The following is an 18,513-nucleotide window of genomic DNA, read 5'->3' on the forward strand; positions in this document are numbered from 1 at the left end:
ACGAATATGTAGATCAGTTAACTCTTTTAACTACTAGAGTAGGAACAATAGGTATTCAAATCACCCAAAAAGGTAATATGTATGCTGCAGGCAAAGAAATAAGTTTTTATGAGGTTTTTGTTGTTATTTATGAAACTCTTTTAGAATACTAAAGGTGGTTTTAATGGAGCTCTGTTATTTTAGAGATTTCTGCGAGTTCTTATAGTTCATTTATTTTTAAAATGATTGTGACACACAGACAGACAGATAGCTGGACGAAACTTTATAATAAACAAGCTTATGCTCGTGACATTATCCGCTTGGACTGCACAAATTTCAAACCGCTATTTCACCCCCTTAAGAGGGCTCTCTCCGTCACTCGTTTCATACAATCGTAGTTCCAATTTCATTTGAATATTAAGCAACCAAAATCCATGAAATTTTGCAGACATATTCTAGAAACTAATATCTATGTCTGTGGTTTTCCAGATTTCTGTTAAAATATTCGGCTTCAAAGTTACGCGGTCTTAAAAATTTTCATACAAATCTTTAAGCCCTGTAATTTTAAAACTACGTATTTTTAGAAAAATCTAAAACACCACAGACACAGATATTAGTTTCTAGAATATGTCTGCAAAATTTCATGGACTTTGGTTGCTTAATATTCAAATGAAATTGGAACTACGATTGTATGAAACGAGTGGAAACGAGTGACGGAGAGAGCCCTGTTAAGGGTTGAATTTGCAAAAATCCTTTTTTAGTAGATGTTTACGTCATAATAGCTATCTGCATGTCAGATTTCAGCCCAATCTACCCAGTAGTTTGAGATGTGCGTTTATAGATCAGTCACTCAGTCAGCTTTTCCTTTTACTAGCCCCCGACCCAAAAAGAGGGGTGTTATAAGTTTGACGTGTGTATCTGTCTGTGGCATCGTAGCTTCTAAACTAATGAACCGATTTTAATTTAGTTTTTTTTGTTTGAAAGATCGAGAGTGTTCTTAGCTATAATCCAAGAAAATCGGTTCAGCCGTTTGAAAGTTAACTTAATAAGCTCTTTTGTAGTTACTGTAACCTTCACTTGTCGGGGGTGTTATAAATTTTTATTTTACACTTGTATATTTAGAAGAAGACTATATTATTTTAGTGCGGAACCCTAATAATATGGCTTGGCGAAATTTGAGTTAACTCGCACTTGACCAATATTTTCATACAAGTGTAAATTAAAAAATGTTACAGTAACTAGAAAAGAGCTGATAACTTTCAAACGGCTGAACCGATTTTCTTGGATTATAGCTAAGAACACTTTCTATCAAGCCACCTTTCAAACAAAACAAAACTAAACTAAAATCGGTTCATTAGTTTAGGATCTACGATGCCACAGACCGATACACAGATACACACGTCAAACTTATAACACCCCTCTTTTTGGGTCGGGGGTTAAATTTAACAGACAGGTTAGCACTTGAATGCAATCTCACTATGATAAATGATGATGCAGTATATTTCAAAAAGCTTGCTTAGTCATCTGTTAATTTAGTTCGAGGTGTTGTGGGCCGACTTCAAAAAAAGAGGTTTATTAAATTAATGACTTTCCGATGTTACCTTGTTATCCGCCTTTTCTCTCCAATTGTTATAAGCTTCCATTAGGGATTGTCCTTTTTCGGGTAGAACGAAGTCAACTGAAATTATAACAGAGTATTCATAACTAAAATATCATGCGCAAGTGATTAAGTATTTTTATCCATCACATATGTATATACGGGATGCACGCTATCTCTTTACTACTCGTAAATAGGGATGCCTGTGACTTCATTCCCGTGAAATTAGGTTTTATCAAAATTCCATGGGAGTTTGATTTTCGGGGGCAAAACGTAGCCACCTTCGGGATGTAAGCTATATTTATTTATATCCTTTAGCAAAGCCCATGGGCCGTGAAACAGCCTGACAAATAGACCCACTTTTACCCGACTACGGCAAAGCCAAAAGGAAGGGTTATGATTTTAGCAGTCTTTGTATGTATTTTTGTATTTATGTGTGTTCCACCGTAGTGCCCAAACTACTGAGCCGATTTTGATAAATGAGGTGTCAATCGACTCGTTATACCCAGGTGACATAGGCTACATTTTATACGCAAAAATCTGCCTGACGGATGTTACATCTAAAAAGTTCGGTCTCGAAAATTTCTTTTTACTATTGTATCAAGTGGGATATCAAATGAAAGAGGAAAAATTCTGAGTTCATAAATATAATGCAATGCAAAAATTCACTGAGCGACAGAAAAACAATTTTATACCTACTATACCTATCTATCAGCAGTTCGCTAGTAGTCGGGTTTTAGTGCTGTTTAATTTTATCTTGTTATATTACCTAGTATGGATTGGTATGTATGAAATCGTCCCAAACGTCCGACAAAGTTTGACAAATTACTTACGAATGGTAGTGGTGCCACCAGCCACAGCCGCGCGGGTGCCTTTGTAGAAGTCATCCGCCACCTTGGCACCCATCATCTCCAGCTCGAAGTGGGTGTGGGGGTCGATGCCACCAGGCATCACCAGCTTCCGCGTCGCGTCAATTGTCCGTGTACCACCAGGGATGATCAGGTTGCGACCCACTTGTCTGAAAATAAAAAAATTACACGTTTAGGAGATTTTTTTCTATGAACAATTTACGAGTAATATAATGTCAACAAGTGAAAAGAGCAACGGCCGTGTTTCTTGATGGTTCGTCTTGGTAGGAAGTAGTGGCGTGCAGTTCATAGTGACATAAAAGCTCTGCTTATCCAAGTTGAAATCGCTTCGCACTCGTTTTTATGAGGACAGTCAATAAATAGGGTGTAAGTGTAACCTAACTAAGTTATGCCTTTTTTTTTTATCGCTGGGAAATGCTTGCCTTAGCTTCGAATCTGTGCACGCTACTAGGCGTAGGAAGGACATTTTGAATAACAAGTTCGGGTTCAGTTCGACGATTCGAAAGCACTCATATTGAATAAAATAACTTTCTATTTCTAAAAACAGTTGATCTTAATGGATATTTCTAGAAATACGAGTTATTATTTATTATTAATATATTTTGATTAAAAATAAGAAACTGTAGGTGTCAACTGGATTGGACAATTTTCCAATCGACACCCTATCTAGACAAATCTATTTTCCAAGGGTGGAAAATCAACGCTTAGCACTGCGTACAATCACCTCATTGCATTTATAATTTCTGCGGGACCGATATACGGCGTGACATGGAAGACTACTAACGCCATCTACAAGCTGAGCTTGTAAACTGGTAACCTCATATGGTTTAATTTTTTAATTTAATTTCTCATTTAAATGGACAATGAACAGGTTACAATAAAGTTTAGCTACCCTATGTCACCCGGGCATTTACAACGAATCAATTGGCACCTCATTCATAAAAATCGGCCCAGTAGTTTAGGCGCTACGGTGGAACACACGGAATCTGGGTACAAACATATATACATACATATATACATACATACATATATACATACATACATACATACATACATACATATTTAGACTCATATCTAATAATAAAAAATACTGATTAAACTAACGTTAACTAAGCTCAATTTTGATCAGTTAAATTGATGTGTGAAAATAAATAAAACGATTTCAGATCGTTAAAAAGGTCATATATCAAATACGAAACAGGTCCCGCATTCCAATTATTATACTACACTGTTAACTAATTCAATTCCTCCTACTTAATAGAATGCTCCCCCAATTGGGCGAATTACATCGTTTTTGTAGTTTATGAGTGAGTCAGCGTGATTTTTAACCTCCGACCCAAAAAGAGGGGTGTTATAAGTTTGACGTGTGTGAATCTGTCTGTGGCATCGTAGCTCCTAAACTAATGAACCGATTTTAATTTAGTTTTTTTTTGGTTGAAAGGTGGCTTGATCGAGTGTGTTTTAGCTATAATCCAAGAAAATCGGTTCAGCGGTTTGAAAGTTATCAGCTCTTTTCTAGTTACTGTAACCTTCACTTGTCGGGGTTGTTATAAATTTTTAATTTACACTTGTTATTAGTTTCTTTCATTGAAATATGAGGCATATTTAATGAAAGAATTCTGAATAGAAATATATTTTATTAGGTACCTAAGTATAATTTATTAGTTATTTTGTGATATAGTTTAGAAGTTATAGTTAATAAGTTAAAATGTTGAAGTTCAAACTCGAAGATTTGCGTCTATCGGTAGACCAGAGACCTATTCCATATTATCTCATCATCATAATTTTTTATTGTTAGAGAATGCATAGGCAGTTGATAACCGACAGTTCGAGCACTGGACCACGTTGCATGTGTATGTAAGAATACCCGGCTGAGTTTGTTGTGGGCTCTTCTCAGACTTGGGCGCGTTTGGAACCCCCGTAGCTTTAGTTTTAAGTTACGTAATTAATTATCACCACTATATCGTACAAAAACAATTTCGACCATCAAAAGGAGTACAATTGTAACTATCATGATGATTAATCATTTGAATAAATGATTTTGACTTTGAATTTGACTTTATGTAATATCTTTGCCAGGACTTCTTATACTGTAGGTATCGTCACTAATCATCATGAAATTGTAGTCATGTGCGAACCCGAGGTCATTCAACCATTCATACAATAGTGTCGCAATAGTTTAGCACTAGATACTTGTAACAAAGTGACTGACACTCTCCTATGTCACAGTTTAACAATCTTACAGTTGGGTAACCTTTGACTGTGAACTATGTTGGTACTTGATAGTTCAATACATCAGAGTGGAAAAGCTGTGGAACTACAGAAGGTTTTTTACGATCACTATTGTGTGGTAGCTATTCAATGACAATAGTGATACGGGCCATAAGGTAATGGCTTCCCCGCCAAAATAATTACTTATCTACCATTTACATTTTTTTTTCTTTTAGAAAAGAATATTAGCCATGCTAATCATGACTAATACTCCCCTTTCCCCTCCAGTTAAGCGTAAAGCTTGTGCCAGGAGTGGGTACGACAATAGTGCAACGGGTGGGGTTCGAACCGCCAACTTTTCAGAATTCAGTCCGCTCCTCAACCGTTGAGCTATCGAGGCTCTATATTTTTTATAAGGCCAATGCCGAGAAAACTGTCCAAAGATAATATTTTACCAAATTCTACTTCTATTCTATACAGATATCTCCCAACTGATCAAATTGACTTTCCTTTCGCAAGAGATGGCACTAATTTTAGACGTGACGTTTTAGAGATAGCTAACTTACTAAACAAATAAGCACCCACTAATAAGATGTTCTAGGCGCAATGCCACAAATGAAAGTCATTCTGAACCAGGTGGTAAAGATATTTGACGATTCAAAAGGATTTGTAGTTTATTACACTAATATTATAAAGGAGAAAGTTTGTATGTGTGTGTGTGTGTGTGTATGTTTGTTACTCCTTCACGCAAAAACTACTGGACGGATTGTGCTGAAATTTAAAATGAAGATAGATTATACCCTGGATTAGCACATAGGCTACTTTTTATCCTGGAAAATCAAAGAGTTCCCATGAGAATTTTAAAAAACCTACATCCATGCGAACGAAGTCGCGGGTATCAGCTAGTATTTGAATAAAAATCTTTCTATTTCCACTATGGGTGCCGGCTTTCTCACAGGGCCATCGTCCAAGCAATATTTTTCTGTAAATTAATGTTTTATGTGGATTTCACTACTGTCTATGTTGCACTACTGTACGTATGCTAAACAGTGTATCTATAATGTATGCTAATAACTGTCACCCACTTATGGGCATGGCGCAGCAGTTATGGTGGTGCGGATAAGCTATGTCCACACTGTGCCTTGTCATCTTCAACTTTCTTCGTCATCTTTCTATTCAACTTTCGTGCCTTTTCACTTCAACTTTCGTCGTCATCTTTCTATTCAACTTTCGTTTCTTATTTTTTTTTTATGTATGTTCCTCGATTAGTCAAAGACCCCTCCAACCGATTTGGATTTTTTTTTTGTTTGAAAGGGTATACTGTGCAGGTGGTCCCATATAAATTTAGTGAAGATCTGATGAATATCTTCGGAGATGGAGATCATAACTCCTCAATGGATAAGAGCAAATTGCTCGCGATCAGTGTAATAGCTTAGTAAACAGTAGGGTTTTAAATGGGCATAGCATATTATAGTACAGTGGGGCCACTAAAAATTGTGAAATAAAAAATTTTCAAAAGAAAAATAAAACCGACTTCAAAAACCAAATACACTAAAAAGTAGAAAATAATTTTTGTTTAACTACACGTGTAATGTACCTAGGTATGAAGTCGGGCGAGCTTCACTCTTGGATTTCTAATTTTGTTTTAATATGCTCGCTCGACTTCATACCTAGGTACATTACACGTGTAGCTAAACAAAAATTATTTTCAACTTTTTTGTGTTTTTGGTTTTTGAAGTCGGTTTTAATTTTCTTTTGAAAATTTTTATTGATCCCAAAGTTGTGGAAAGCTTCTGTAATCTTCAATAAACTTCAAAGTAATATTTTTTTCTTCGTCCGCCATCTTGTTGTTGAACGCTTTGTGGCACAAAAATCCACCAGACGCGGGAAACGTGTTTCATAGCGCGCGCTGTGCTTTCAACTGTCAATAACGCATGCGTCAAGAGCATACGTCGCGTGCGCTGTTGACTGCGCTGTGACGCATGCCCTTGATGAACGAAAAAAGGCACAGTGTGGACATAGCTATACGCTTGTTGCCGCTTCGTTTCCGGCGCGGGTGTCGAGTGTTCTTAATTCGAAAAATTATTTTGAAGTCATCACACTTCCTCTTTTGTAACTCGAATTATTTTAACTATACATTGTTTGATAGAGAATAGAGATCGAAAATCATAGAGGGGTTTGCGTGCTAAACAAATCGGTCATGTGCAAATCGGACAGGGTTCTGTATCGTCGTACAAGAAAACAAACTTTTTTTTTTAATTTTCATGACGGTAGTTTTGAAATGTTAAGTATTTGTTTTTAAAGCGGCAATAGAAATACACATTCTGTGAAAATTTCAGGTTCCTGTTATGGTTCACGAGATACGCCCGCTGTCAGACGGACGGACAGCGGAGTCTTAGTAATAGGGCCCCGTTGGCACCCATCGGATACGAACCCCTAAAAAGGGACAGCAAACAAAAAAGTCTATACCAGAAAAGGGTGTTGGATTGCGTGAAAGAAAAAATATTCGGATAGGCGAAAGTTAACTTCACCCTTTTCATACAAAAAACCAATAAAACGATACTTTTCTCATTAAAAACATTTATGTAAAAAAATGATTAGTATATATTATAATATACCTTTTATTCACTCTTAATAGTTTACATGAGTTGCATATTTTAGTCTTTTGATGAAAAATCTCGCAAAGAAAACGTTTTTCTATTGCCCGCGTGGACTACACTTTCGAACCTTTATTTTACAACTTTAGGAATTAAATTTTTAAAAATCCTTTCTTAGCATGCCTAGTGCCTACGTCATAAATCATAATAGCTATCTGCATGACAAATAGATAGATCAGTCAGTCAGCTTTTGCTTTTATAAATTTACGAATAGTCACAGTTTAAAAAATATTATATACTAGCTGATGCCCGCAGCTTCGCCCGCGTGGATTGGTCAGATCCCCTGGCAGCATCAGGATTGAGGAGTTGGACTCCAAATTTTCTATGAAACAATGTCGCGAAGTTCCTCTATCGATTAAAAAAGAAATGACGCAAATCGGTTCAGAAATCTCGGAGATTTCGGTGTACATAGGTAGAAAAACACAACTCCCTTTTTGAAAGTCGGTTAAAAAAGTAGCCTATGTTACTCCCTGTTCAATTCTCTACTTGTCTGTGAAAACCCCGTCAAAATCGGTCCAGCCGTTCCGAAGATTAGCCTTTTCAAACAGACAGACAGACAGATGTTGGTATCGTTCAAATAACCATATGAGCTTAATATGAGGTAGTTATTTCGAAATTACAGACAGACACTCCAATTTTATTTATTAGTATAGATGTATGAAAGAAAAATCTTCTTTCCGTAGCTATGATTTTAACTGCAATTTCACAGCAATACAAACTGCAGTATACGAGAACAACTGTTATTGTTTACCAACAAGTGCGCATAACTAACTGTTAACGTACACAATACCCGAGTTTCGTGCGAGTATGTTATAGGAATGCGAATTTTGAAAGCTCGTGTTACTTTGAAGCCTGAGTAAATGCAAGGCTTTATGGGAAATTCCAAGATTCCTTATAGATACATTGAAAACCTTTTAAAACAACATCTATACTAATATTATAAATGCGAAAGTGTCTTCGTTTATTTGTCCTTCCTTCACACCCTAACTAAGCAACCAGTCGACTGGATTTTTGACCCCCGACCCAAAAAGAGGGGTTTTATAAGTTTGACGTGTGTATCTGTGTATCTGTGTATCCCTAAAATTTTTCCGAAATTGGCTTTTACAACTATACAAATACATTGCCTGATTCAATTCCTGTAGATTAAAAAAAACATTTTTATAACACCAGCGCAGCCCCCTGATTGTGTTAGAAAAACGTACCTATTCATCGTAATCGTAATCCGTAGCCAATTCTGCCCTTTGATTGGCTGTGAAAAATGTGAATAGTGAATTCAACCAATCAAGAGGCAGAATTTGCTGTCGATTACGATTACGATTTTCTTACACAATCGGGGGGCAGGGTTAAATATAAAATATTTCATAATAATAAGATATTAAATAAACTCTTTAATATCCAACGCCGCAATGAGAAGTCCTACTAATGCGAGCACATTAATTAGATTTACTTCTAATAGCCTAGATTTGTCTTGCGACCGTCATGTCTATAAATATTGTTGAATCTTGGAAACCATGTGGGCAGGTATACCGCCTTCGATATTGTAAATATTACATCATTGCTTCGATTCTTTATCATCTAACATAGCAAGTTACCTTTACCTACGGGTTAATTTTACCCTCGGATACAAGAAAATACTTTATCAACACACAAAATTATAATACAAGTTATATGTAAGGTGAAGGAAAAAACATCGTGAGGAAACCTGCACGCCTGAGAGATCTCCATAATTTTTTAACCCGGCCCCGACCCAAAAAGAGGGGTGTTATAAGATTGACGTGTGTATCTGTCTGTGGCATCGTAGCTCCTAAACTAATGAACCGATTTTAATTCAGTTTTTTTGTTTGAAAGGTGGCTTTGATCGAGAGTGTTCTTAGCTATAATCCAAGAAAATCGGTTCAGCCGTTTGAAAGTTATCAGCTCGTTTCTAGTTACTGTAACTTTCAATTGTTGGGGGTGTTATAAAATTTTAATTTACACTTGTATTCTCAAAGGTGTGTGAAGTCGGCCAATCCGCACTTGGTGATCGTGGCCAAACCCTTCTCATTCTTAGAGGAGATTCGTGCTCAGTAGTGAGCCGGTGATGGATTGATGATGATGATGATGATCGGCCAAATAGGTCTACTTGTTGTATTTCACGAAGACCGCTCAGCCTTGGTTGGTAGTGAGTGCAACAATAAAGGCCGATTCACACCAAGCACGTACACGTGATACTTGCGTAGTGACGCGCGTAAACCCCTAACACAGCGGGTTACGCATACGTCCACGCTTTACGCAAGCGGTGTACCATGTTTCATGCAGTTCCATACATTACAACGCAATGGTACGCGCTGCGTCTACGCTTACGCAGCCTGTGTGAACGAGCTATAAGCGTTAACGCATTTTGTGGTCGTAGCGTAAACCACGTCACTATCGAGATTGAGCTTGAGATCAACACAGCATTTCTGACGTAAATCTGTCGCGGTTTAATTGAAACAAAGTCTGACCAAAGTCAAAGTATCGTACGCGACACAAAGTCAAAGTATCATAAGAGTCAAAGTATCGTAAGTAGTATCGCGACAGGTCGAGATGGCAAATGGGGTGGGAACACCCCCCACACCGGCACAGCCTCCGCGCTACCTCATTGCGCGAGTGACGTGCGGGTGCGGTATCCCTCCGCCTGATACCCCGATTGCCATCTCGACCCGTCGCGTAATATACGTTTTATAGATCTCAGACTGAGTCCCACTCCACGCACACTATAACAATGTGTACGTGTGTGTGTGTATGTGTACTCACACAAACATAGCCAAACGGTCTTCGTGAAATAGATCATCTGTATCCGATATCGACAAGATCAAAGAGATAGCGTATTATCGATATGCTCCGTACAGTACTAAAATATTTATTGGGCCTTTCTTTCTCGTAAACTAATCGAGTGCGTTACGTTATGGTACGAATATCACGCAAGTCGGCGATCACGGCATCAGACCATTTGTTCATATCAGTTCCATGCCTTTTTGACTGATTGGAACATAAATCGTATGGGCAAAGTACCCGGAAATTGATTGCGAGATTAGCTGATCACGCAATGAGTACAATACGATTTCCGTCAGAAAGTGAAGAGTGGCCAAACTTGATCCATTTGTCACTCTAAGCTTGTTTTTGTCCGCTCGTTTTCACTAGTTCAACTGATTAGTTCAACCATTGCACTAGCTAGTGAGTTTATAAGTTAGCCCTTGGCTGCAATCTCACTTGGTGGTAAGTGATGGTGCAGTCTAAGAAGGAAGCGGGCTAACCAGGGGTATGGCAGTTCATTAAACCCATACTCCTTTGGTTTCTACACGGCATCGTACCGGAACGCTAAATCGCTTGGCGGCACGGTTTTGCCGATAGGGTGGTAACCAGCCACGGCCGAAGCCTCCAACCAGACCAGACCAGAAAATAAATTATAAAAAGTAAAAAAATGCACTTAACTGCAAAAAATTACTCATCCTTAATTAAAAAATTGTTTGTACTCAGTTCTCACACATCAGGTAGGTATAATAATTTTATTCTTACGACAAAATCTGATAAAGGAGAAATAACCCAAACAAAATTTCCAATTAATTAAAAAATACGAAACGAAAACACCTCTTGGGCCCTGGCCTTCACATTGTTAACGAAATTGTACCCAATTACAATTTCTATGCGACTATGCGAACAAAGGTGAAATTAATTAACTTCTCCAAGCCCGTGTAAAATGGCTGAGTTGTGCCCTAATGACTCACTCAAATTTCAGGGATGTACAAAAAACCTACTTCAGGTTGTGTATAATTTTATAAATGCAGGGTTGTCAACCTTCGATGATCAAAATTGTAAACTCATCCGAGTTCTAACATTTAGCCGTTTATTTTGCTCGCACGGGGTTAGCGCGGGGGCTGTGCGGGTGTGCAGGGCGTCCTTACACCTCATACCCCGATTTCCATCTCTACCTGTCGCGTAATTATTAATCATTAAATTTTACATAATAATCATCAAATTAATCATTAATTAGTTAAATGACATGTTCCATCATATTTCTTTTGAGATGCGACATGTCATATTTTAAGAGGGCTCTCTCCGTCCCGTCACTCGTTTCATACAATCGTAGTTCCAATTTCATTTGAATATCAAGTAACCAAAGTCCATGAAATTTTGCAGACATAATATCTATGTCTGTGGTTTTCCAGATTTCTGTTAAAATATTCGGTTTCAAAGTTACGCGGTCTTAAAAATTTTCATACAAATCTTTGAGCCCCTGTAATTTTAAAACTACATATTTTTAGAAAAATCTAAAACACCACAGACACAGATATTAGTTTCTAGAATATGTCTGCAAAATTTCATGGACTTTGGTTGCTTAATATTCAAATGAAATTGGAACTACGATTGTATGAAACGAGTGGAAGCGAGTGACGCGGACGGAGAGAGCCCTGTTAACTGTAATCGCCCAGCTGGATCGAAATATAACCCATGCAGCAAGTGTAATTAATTTGTTCAATAATAGGTACCTATCTCAATTTCGACTTGTTTGTGGGTTGGAACGGTTTCACAAAATTATGTCCCTAATTGTACCACACCTATAATCCTGACATCATAGACCATAATACCCTGACCACTGCCAGACGGGCGTCAACCTTGCTCATATCGATTTTGCAAAAACTAGGCCACTACATAAGGTGTGAAACCTAACATCTTTCTAATTATTTGCAACAACAACCCGTACTAGTGCTGAAGGAGACTAGTCTTTTAGCAATTCATTGAAAGACACGTCTCTTAAGATGCAAACGCATCTTAGAAACCGTCTGGCGCAGTAGTAGGCGCTGTAGTCTTATTAAAGGGTCCCGGGTTCGATTATCGGCAGGGAATTTTATAATTTCTAAATCTCTGGTCTGGTCTGGTGGGAGGTTTCGGCCGTGGTTAGCTACCAGCCTACTGGCAAAAGCCGTGCCGCCAAGCGACTAAGCGTTCCGATACAATGCCGTGTAGAAACTACATAGTTGGCGGATCACAGCGAATAAAGCTTGTAGGTAGTTCCTTGTATAAGGGCTAACTTATCCGGACTGACAGACTAATCTATCATATCAACGCACAGCCTAAATTGCTGGGATTAGAAACTTGAAATAATTGTGACAGAGTTTTCTCTACGACATAGGTCACTAAGAAAATATTTTTGTACATTCTAACCCTAAAGGGGTTAAATAGGGGATTAAAGTATGTATCAAAGTAATTTTTCAAAGTTTTATCTAAAAAATTGGTAAATTTGCAATTTTGGTTAAAATGAATGAATAAATGAATAAATACGTATTTCAGGGTTGTTGGAAACACAACCCCTTCACCGATTTAAAAAAGTCGACTCAAGCACAGCCGGGATGGGACAACTAATCATCAAATAAATAAGCTGACGCTTGTTTATGAAACCGTGAATCTTTCATTTACCAGATGAGCTCATAATCAAATGTAAAAAAACTTAACCTCTCACCAATCCATAAAAACCTAATACGTTCCGGATCTCAAGTTATTGGTATGATCGACGTTTCCTCAAGTCGCTTGGAACTTTCGTTGTTTTTTCCCGCTCATTAATTCATCGCCACACGCGATTTAACCGTTTCTAATGCTAATAATAATTAATGACGTAACAGCTAATGATTCTGTTACATGGAAGTCATGTTTACTATTTACATCCCGAAATAGCTTGATTACCTTTCCCATAACTAAATAGGACGTGTGGCCTAAACTGTGTCAGCGCATATCAGTTGATTGTGATGGTTAAGCAACGTTGACCTAATTCAGTGACTGGATTTAACCGTTTCGTTCCATCTGTGCCTCGGAGAGCACGTTAATCTGTTGGACCCCTTTATTATTCACTAACAGGTCCGTTAAACCTAGTAGGAAACATAGTTGAAATAGTTCTCTCAGTCGAGTGATATAATATGCGGAAGGGACTTGGGAATTCACCGTATTATTATCCAAGAAAACCCCCTACCATTCTGTGAAGGGCTCACGAGGTTCCGCTATATGGAATAGAACGCGGAGAAAAATCCTATCAGTACCTATAATTCTCTACCTAGCCTATTTTGTTTTCTATCTACCCCATTAAAGGCCGATTCATTCCAATTGCGTACACGTGACACGTGCGTAGTGACGCGCGTAAAACCCTAACACACCGGGTTACGCATACGTCCACGCTTTACGCAAGCGGTGTGTTATATTTCATACAGTTCTATACATTACAACGCAATGATACGCGCTACGTCTACGCTTACGCAACGCTAACGCAGCCTGTGTGAACGAGCTATTAATAAGCTGAAACTTCAAAGTTCCCATACGACTAACATTAAAGTCTCGGAGTAGTTTAACGTACATTAAACGTCTTATATCATAAATGATGAGAAATTTTTCTATCAACACACTTCCTCAATCCTCAATATTACTATAACCATATAGTTGAAAAAAACATAGTTAAATCTATTTATATCGATCGAAGGAGGAAGAAAGCTGTTCCACATAATAAACCACACTGAAACGTCAATCACCGCGAAGTGTGAATATTTTAGATCTGACCTCTTTTTATAAACCGGACTATATTTAGCCTATTACTTTGCTTGCTTGAAAGGGGTCCAACGATTTCAGTCATCAAATTTTATTTCTGTGACAGATTAGATGAATCAAAACACTTGTCATAGCCCAAAAGATCGTTTTTTATCGGACGTTTCCGTTTACCATGCTGAGTAGTAAGCTCGCGATGGTTTATAATGATGATGATGATTGGACTTGCGTCAGTGTTTTTGAAGATCCACTTACTTGATGATTCCATCTTCGATGTAGACATCGGCTTCTTCCATCCCGTCATAGTTGACCACTTGTCCATTTTTAATCAGCAGCCGATTTTGAGAGCTCTGGAACAAATGATAATAAAGGTGAATTCCCAATTTTCAAAATACTCGGATCCAACTACATCAGTGCACTAATGCTTTTTAAAGCTTATTTCGTCGTTTAACGACATAATCGTGGTTTAATTTTATTAATCGTGGTTTGTATCCGTTATCTACAATATAAAATACACCAATGGAGTACGGAGTACGTGTAAATAACTGAAAATCGCTAGATTTGTTCTTAAAACAGATGGAAATCAAACAGTTTTCAACTGAAAGAAATATGTAAAGAAACGTTGCACGGTAAATATTTATAAGTCCTTATCTCCAATCCAATCGTGATTGATCCATTGTTCTCAACTCGGTTTATGAAATACCAAAATTCAAAAAAATTTACTACATAATATAGGTAGGTACATTACCAGATGACATCTTTTCATATTATCTTAAGTGATGATTGATGTGATGACTTTTTTACGATTGACTGTCTATCAATACAAAATGGGTTGCACAAGTTGGGGTTTTTTCAACTTTGGACTAAAATTTTACCTTTTAAACTTTAATCATCGAGGTTTGAATACTATAACTTTGCAACAAACTTTTTAAGGTTTCGTATCCACGGTTCGTGTTGTTTTTATCAAAACACAAGCACACAAGTCCCAAAACACAACAATTAATAAAAATAGGTGATAAAAATAAAAATCATCATCACTCATAGCCGGCCCACTACTGAGTACGGGTCTCCTCTCTAAATGAGAAGGTTATCATAGTCCACCACGCAAGCCAATTACGGATTGGCACCTTTGAAAACATTATTAGGACGTGTTTTCTGTCACCGGTAAAGCGATTGCTTTGTGATATTAATTGCTTATAACGTACATAACTCCGAAAAGTTGGGGTCGCAAGATCGAACTTTAAGCCCCCCATAAATAGGAGGCTGTAGTTCTAACCACTAGCCTATTGCCACTTATAAAATTAATAATACAAGTGTAAATTAAAAATTTATAACACCCCCGACGATCCAAAGTATTTGAGTTTTCCAAAACATCATTTTCAAATAAATAATTATGTATTTAGGCAACGTCCATCTTGACAGCTTGACATTTGTCTATTGACATAATATTAAGAACCTAACGGTTATCTAACCTTCTTTTCTACAAGAAAACTAGAAAAGAGCTGATAACTCTTAAACGGCTGAACCAATTTTTTTAGATTATAGCTAAGAACACTCTCGATCAAGCTACCTTTCAAACAAAAAAAAACTAAATTAAAATCGGTTCATTCGTTTAGGCGCTACGATGCCACAGACAGATACACAGATACACAGATACACACGTCAAACTTATAACACCCCTCTTTTTGGGTCGGGGGTTAAAAATAAGTAACTTAAAAAATATACGATTGACAATACAGCAACAGAAGAAGACGAACAGAAGAACAACTCTGGCAAGGAATATAAATCTAAAAAAAAATGATTTTAAAGGAATTAAGTTAAATGTTGATGATTTTAGACACTGTCTGATTTCCTAAGCCCTAATCGAAGTTGTCCTTTTGCAAAACACGTTACTTTATTAGGTGCAATGATTCAATGCGCAAATATTTCGAATACCGTCTTTCCCTACGATTTTTAAATACAATAACCAGCACAGATAACAAAATCTCACTTTTATATTGATCCCGGATAAAGAATTGGTTCCTGCAGCGGCCATTTTACCACAGATTGGTATAAAATAATACGGAATACGTAAATCCGCGTACCGGACAGCCAAGATGGCGTCGTGGCGTGCGTGAGTCGCCGGCTGAAACTGAAAATGCGTCGCCGAAAATAGAAGGTGCACTCCCTAACTTGCTAGTTGTTATTGTTTAGTGGGAAGTCGATAACCGGCAATGTCTCTTTTCATCGATAGCTCGCTTCAGCGATATAGCTCATTTCTACCTATTCATCTATATACATATAATAAAATTGTAGAAAAGTGGTGTCTGTACAATGAAAATATATAAAAAAAAGTAGCAGGGGTTGTTATTATATCGATGCCGAACCCGAAATTGTAATTAATTTTTTTTTGTCTGTTTGTCTGTGTGTTTGTGCACGCTAATATCAGAAACGGCTCATTCGATTTAGATACGGTTTTCACTAATATATTGTAGTAAGCTTCACTTAACATTTAGTGTTTATTTCATGTCAATCGGTGCATAAATAAAAAAGTTATGTCAATCGGCGAACATTTTTAACAGGGCTCTCTCCGTCACTCGTTTCATACAATCGTAGTTCCAATTTCATTTGAATATTAAGCAACCAAAGTCCATGAAATTTTGCAGAATCCTGTGCTGTTTTAGATTTTTCTAAAAATATGTAGTTTTAAAATTACAGGGGCTCAAAGATTTGTATGAAAATTTTTAAGAGCGCGTAACTTTGAAACCGAATATTTTAACAGAAATCTGGAAAACCACAGACATAGATATTAGTTTCTAGAATATGTCTGCAAAATTTCATGGACTTTGGTTGCTTAATATTCAAATGAAATTGGAACTACGATTGTATGAAACGAGTGACGCAGAGAGCCCTCTTAACGTACAAAGTACGTACTACACGCCTCGCGCCTGAGCGTCCGTGGCTATATAAAGCGCGTTGAGAGCTATTCCACGCGAACGAAGTCGCGGGCACAGCTAGTCTACCATATCATCGATATTAACATATCGGAAAGTGATCATGCAAGCATTATGCAGATCTACGCCACAGCTGTTGTCATCATTTTTATTTTCCAACATTTAGCAATACCTGTAAAAAACAATATTTTTAAATATTTTTAAAATACACATGTTGACAGATTGGTTAGATCCACTGTAAATATCCAATATAAATATTATCAAAATCGGTTTGCGTTGCGGTTGTCTTGCCTTACCAATTTTTGGCCTGGTCTATAAATTACTGAGTGCTTTTGTTAATGTTTAAACAATTTGTTTAAATTCTTATGTAGGTACGTAGGTACCAGTAAATGAAGTAATAAAATATAAGTAAGTATAATAAAACAATAGATGTATAATCTGACATATTATTAGCTTCAACTCTTATTATAATATCACTTGACTTGTTTCATTCATCATCTCATCAATCTATACATATAATAAAATTGTAGAAAAGTGGTGTCTGTACAATGGAAATATATAAAAAAAAAGTAGCAGGGGTTGTTATTATATCGATGCCGAACCCAAAATTGTAATTAATTTTTTTTTTGTCTGTTTGTCTGTGTGTTTGTGCACGCTAATCTCAGAAACGGCTTATTTGATTTAGATACGGTTTTCACTAATATATTGTAGTAAGCTTAACTTAGGATTTAGTGTTTATTTCATGTCAATCGGTTCATAAATAAAAAAGTTATGTCAATTTAAAGAATCACGGCGCCTCGCGCCTGAGCGTCCGTGGCTATATAAAGCGCGAAAAGTCACTATTTCACGCGAACGAAGTCGCGGGCACAGCTAGTAAATAATTATTTTTTACTAGCCGATGCCCGCGACTTCGTCCTCGTGGATGTAGTTTTTAAAAATCCCGTGGGAACTCTTTGATTTTCCGGGATAAAAAGTAGCCTATGTGCTAATCCAGAGTATAATCTATCTCCATTCTAAACAGCCCAATCCGTCCAGTAGTTTTAGCGTGAAGGAGTAACAAACATACACACACACACACATACAAACTTTCGCCTTTATAATATAAGTGTGATTTGCTGATGAGTACGGGTCCTACCTACTATACATATTTGCATGCTATAAAGTAGAATATGAGTGGCGCTTAACTATTGTAAAACATCATAACATCTTCTCATTTTATAATTGTGTCATTTCATTGAAAAAAATTAAATACTGTTAACGACGGAGTCTTTAGGTATAGATTAAAACACTTCACTAATTAAAAATATTGCCTCAAGTGCAAGCTATTCTGAGAAGCTACATAAAGATAAACATCTGAGATATATCTACACCTCTACACATGATAATCAAATTGATTGACTAATTGAAAGATGCGATTAATTGGTATATTCGCACTCCCATATTATACTAGCTAAGTGTTAAGAGGGCTCTCTCCGTCACTCGTTTCATACCATTTCATACAATCGTAGTTCCAATTTCATTTGAATACTAAGCAACCAAAGTCCATGAAATTTTGCAGACATATTCTAGAAACTAATATCTATGTCTGTGGTTTTCCAGATTTCTGTTAAAATATTCGGTTTCAAAGTTACGCGGTCTTAAAATTTTCATACAAATCTTTGAGCCCCTGTAATTTTAAAACTACATATTTTTAGAAAAATCTAAAACACCACAGACACAGA

General features: G+C 37.0%; 1 protein-coding gene across 2 annotated transcripts in view; it reads right to left on the bottom strand.

Annotated features, from left to right (window-relative positions):
- LOC123877386 (dihydropyrimidinase) overlaps window positions 1-18,513 on the bottom strand; it is a 51,183-nt gene that overhangs the window by 11,882 nt on the left and 20,788 nt on the right. Inside the window, exons 1-4 of one of the 2 annotated variants that reach the window (XM_045924110.1) lie at window positions 15,850-15,976; window positions 14,115-14,209; window positions 2,410-2,594; window positions 1,581-1,657 (exon numbers count right to left, since the gene is read on the bottom strand). In XM_045924110.1, the coding sequence (XP_045780066.1) occupies window positions 1,581-1,657; window positions 2,410-2,594; window positions 14,115-14,209; window positions 15,850-15,894 (402 nt within the window). In that variant the 5' untranslated portion in view covers window positions 15,895-15,976. Of the gene's footprint in view, window positions 1-1,580; window positions 1,658-2,409; window positions 2,595-14,114; window positions 14,210-15,849; window positions 15,977-18,513 lie in introns of those variants that run through there. The other variant, XM_045924111.1, reaches the window with a different exon arrangement.

The sequence above is a fragment of the Maniola jurtina genome, chromosome 23 (genome assembly GCF_905333055.1).
Source record: "Maniola jurtina chromosome 23, ilManJurt1.1, whole genome shotgun sequence".
NCBI lineage: Eukaryota > Metazoa > Arthropoda > Insecta > Lepidoptera > Nymphalidae > Maniola > Maniola jurtina.